Consider the following 2,670-nt stretch of genomic DNA (forward strand, 5'->3'; position numbering starts at 1 on the left):
AATTGAACCTTAATGCCCGCTATAAATAATCAAGGAAAAGAATCAGTAATAATTTTTCCACTATATATACTAATAATGTTAATGCTTACATATTTCTAAATCGAATACCATGTGGATCTGACTATTTGACAGTGCCTTAGTTTTTTACATAAAGAACATAATCCGAATTATAACTAAACTAAAATGGATTAGAAGATGAATCCTATCGGTCTTACATTATAACAAGCACAATTCACTAATAAAATAAAGTTACTGTATAAATAAAATTCATACTTGCATCTCCTCAAAAATATTATACTAGAAATCGTAAAGAATCAANAAATATTTTATAAATCACACGTATAGGTATACGAATTTCGTGAGCAACAATGTTTGTTAGATGGATTCTATTGTGTAATCTTGAGGGAATTTTCTCCCCTCCTTTCCCAAAATTTTGCCATGGAGACTTAAAAAAGGGCTTTTGTAATTATTATTTTTCTTCTTCAATAAGTTATTCATATTTTTTACTCGTGGGGGGAAAAAGTCAACATATACGTATAAATTTTAGCGGTGAAGAACGTATGAAGACAAAAAATACATATACCGTTACCACTCCAATTCACAACAAAATTAAAGTTAAAATCAACATGTTTTGAGTAGCTAAATGACCAAAATCAGAGTCATCCTCAGCATATCCGAAACGTGTCCAAGTCCCCAAGCCTAGTGCACATCAAATCCGCCGACCGACTAATAAAATTCTTATATATAGCGTCCTTCCTTTATGATAGTTTGACATTATTCTATATATAGGAGTATGATATTTCAGCTACCTATTCAGATGGAGTCTGTTCAGGGTATATACTACTACTTCAGGGATTAGAAGAACACGTACACGTGGTGCATGGTGATGTTGCTGGTGATATAAAGCACGAGAGAGAAGTTAACAATTTAACACTTTGTGTGAAAAATGGCTGCAATACTTTTAGCAAAGAAAGCCCTCTTCCGCATATCTAATTCTTTGCCTAATCATGACCCTCCTGGCTATGTTCAAATAAGTAGCAGATTCTGCAGGGCCTGCTTCTCCACTTCTTACCATGCCCAAGTATGTCTTTATATTCTCTACAAGGGATTTCTTCTTTTCTGCTTTTTCTTTCTTACCTGCCTCTTTTAGTTAGCTATTCCATTTTAATGTTGTCGTTTTGTTTTGTTTTGGGTATTCATTGTGTGTGTGTATAATATATTTTCCCCATTTTCCCCTAATCTGGGGTGTTCTTATTTATTTATTTTACATAGCCAGGTAATTAGTTTGTATTACAAAATTAGCAATGGTTGTACATCCGATTATAATATCTAAAACAGTTTTATTTTTTATTTTTTTTTCTCCGAAGAAGTAATTAAGAAAAATCTTAAATACGAAATAAAATGTTTTATTTATGGTAATTTGACTTGTGTATCTTTGTATTTTAGTTAGCTTTTGTAATCTCTTTTTATATCAAAAAAGAGCTATCAAATTAATAAATTGATTGAGATGCTGTCAAATTTGAAGTAAGAAGTGATAAAATTAAAAGCTTGTTGTGTATACGGTTGTGGCCTTTCTCTTGTGAAATGGATCGATCATGTCTCAAGGCTTATACCTATGCACTCAAACTATAACTATCAACCAAATGATTTATCAAAAGATGAAAAAAAAGTTTCTTTTTATTTTATTTTCTGGATTGAACAAATGATCGATGAAGAATCAAATTATATGTGGGGGAGATTGCGTGACCACGTAATTTTACTTCATGGACCATGGTTTGCCTTAAACCAAGAACTAATTTTACGTGTACATATATTTCAGGGTAGCAAAGCGGTTTCAGAACCTAGAAATGTGGCATCCGTACTGCCTGATAGTACAGGAAGCACAAAAAATACAAGCACTGATTATGAAGCGAAAGATCAAGCACAAGATATCGAGGATGATGAAGATGATATGAGTGGTGTGACAGGTTTCGTGGCAGACACAGCGAAACAAGGTGTTAAGAAAGCAATGGACAATGCTGAGGATGTTAGTGACACTGTTAAACAGGCAATGGAAAGTGCTTTTGATGTCACAACTAAGACCACACAACATATCAAGGCGACAATAGTTGCGGAGGCTGATGATAATGTGATTGATACAGCAGAGTATAGAAGCATTCAAGATGCAGAAACTGAGAAAAGCAACCTGAAGGATATGGAAAGGTAGATTGAAGAGCACTGTGTAAGAGATTTGGTGGTTAAAGGAACTGAAAAATTGTGTTGATAAAATGGCGTTGATGTTGAATTCGCAGTCTCAATGTGTATTATGCTTTGCATACACAAGACAATGTTTGTATGACCTTAGTTGAACATTAATATTTCTTATTACCACTTTTGAAGGTTGAAACTTCAAAATAGCCAAGAATCTTGTAATTTAACTAGTTGACCCATCTTCAAGTATTTTTAATTAGGTATATATATGTTGTTAACCTGGGCCATAGTTCCCTAGAATTTTTTAAAAAATAATTTTACTATATATATATATATAAGTTTAGAATAAAAAAATTTATTCTTCGCCCTCCCAAACTGCAATTAGTCAATCTAAATTGTAAAATAACTCAAAAAGAATTTTAAATATTAAATAATCACTTCATTTTATATGTGTTTATTACCATATCTTGTTTGATGTTT

General features: G+C 32.3%; 1 protein-coding gene across 1 annotated transcript; it reads left to right on the forward strand.

Moving 5' to 3' along the window:
- The first annotated feature begins 339 nt into the window (after nucleotides 1–339).
- Nucleotides 340–2,429, forward strand: LOC111992604 (uncharacterized). Its single transcript, XM_065778364.1, has 2 exons — nucleotides 340–1,081; nucleotides 1,820–2,429. Exons 1-2 carry the CDS (start codon nucleotides 947–949, stop codon nucleotides 2,204–2,206), a joined length of 522 nt encoding a protein of 173 aa, XP_065634436.1. The 5' UTR covers nucleotides 340–946; the 3' UTR covers nucleotides 2,207–2,429.
- Nucleotides 2,430–2,670: the final 241 nt, after the last annotated feature.

This window comes from Quercus suber, unplaced genomic scaffold, assembly GCF_002906115.3.
Source record: "Quercus suber isolate HL8 unplaced genomic scaffold, Cork oak 2.0 scaffold_182, whole genome shotgun sequence".
Lineage (NCBI taxonomy): Eukaryota > Viridiplantae > Streptophyta > Magnoliopsida > Fagales > Fagaceae > Quercus > Quercus suber.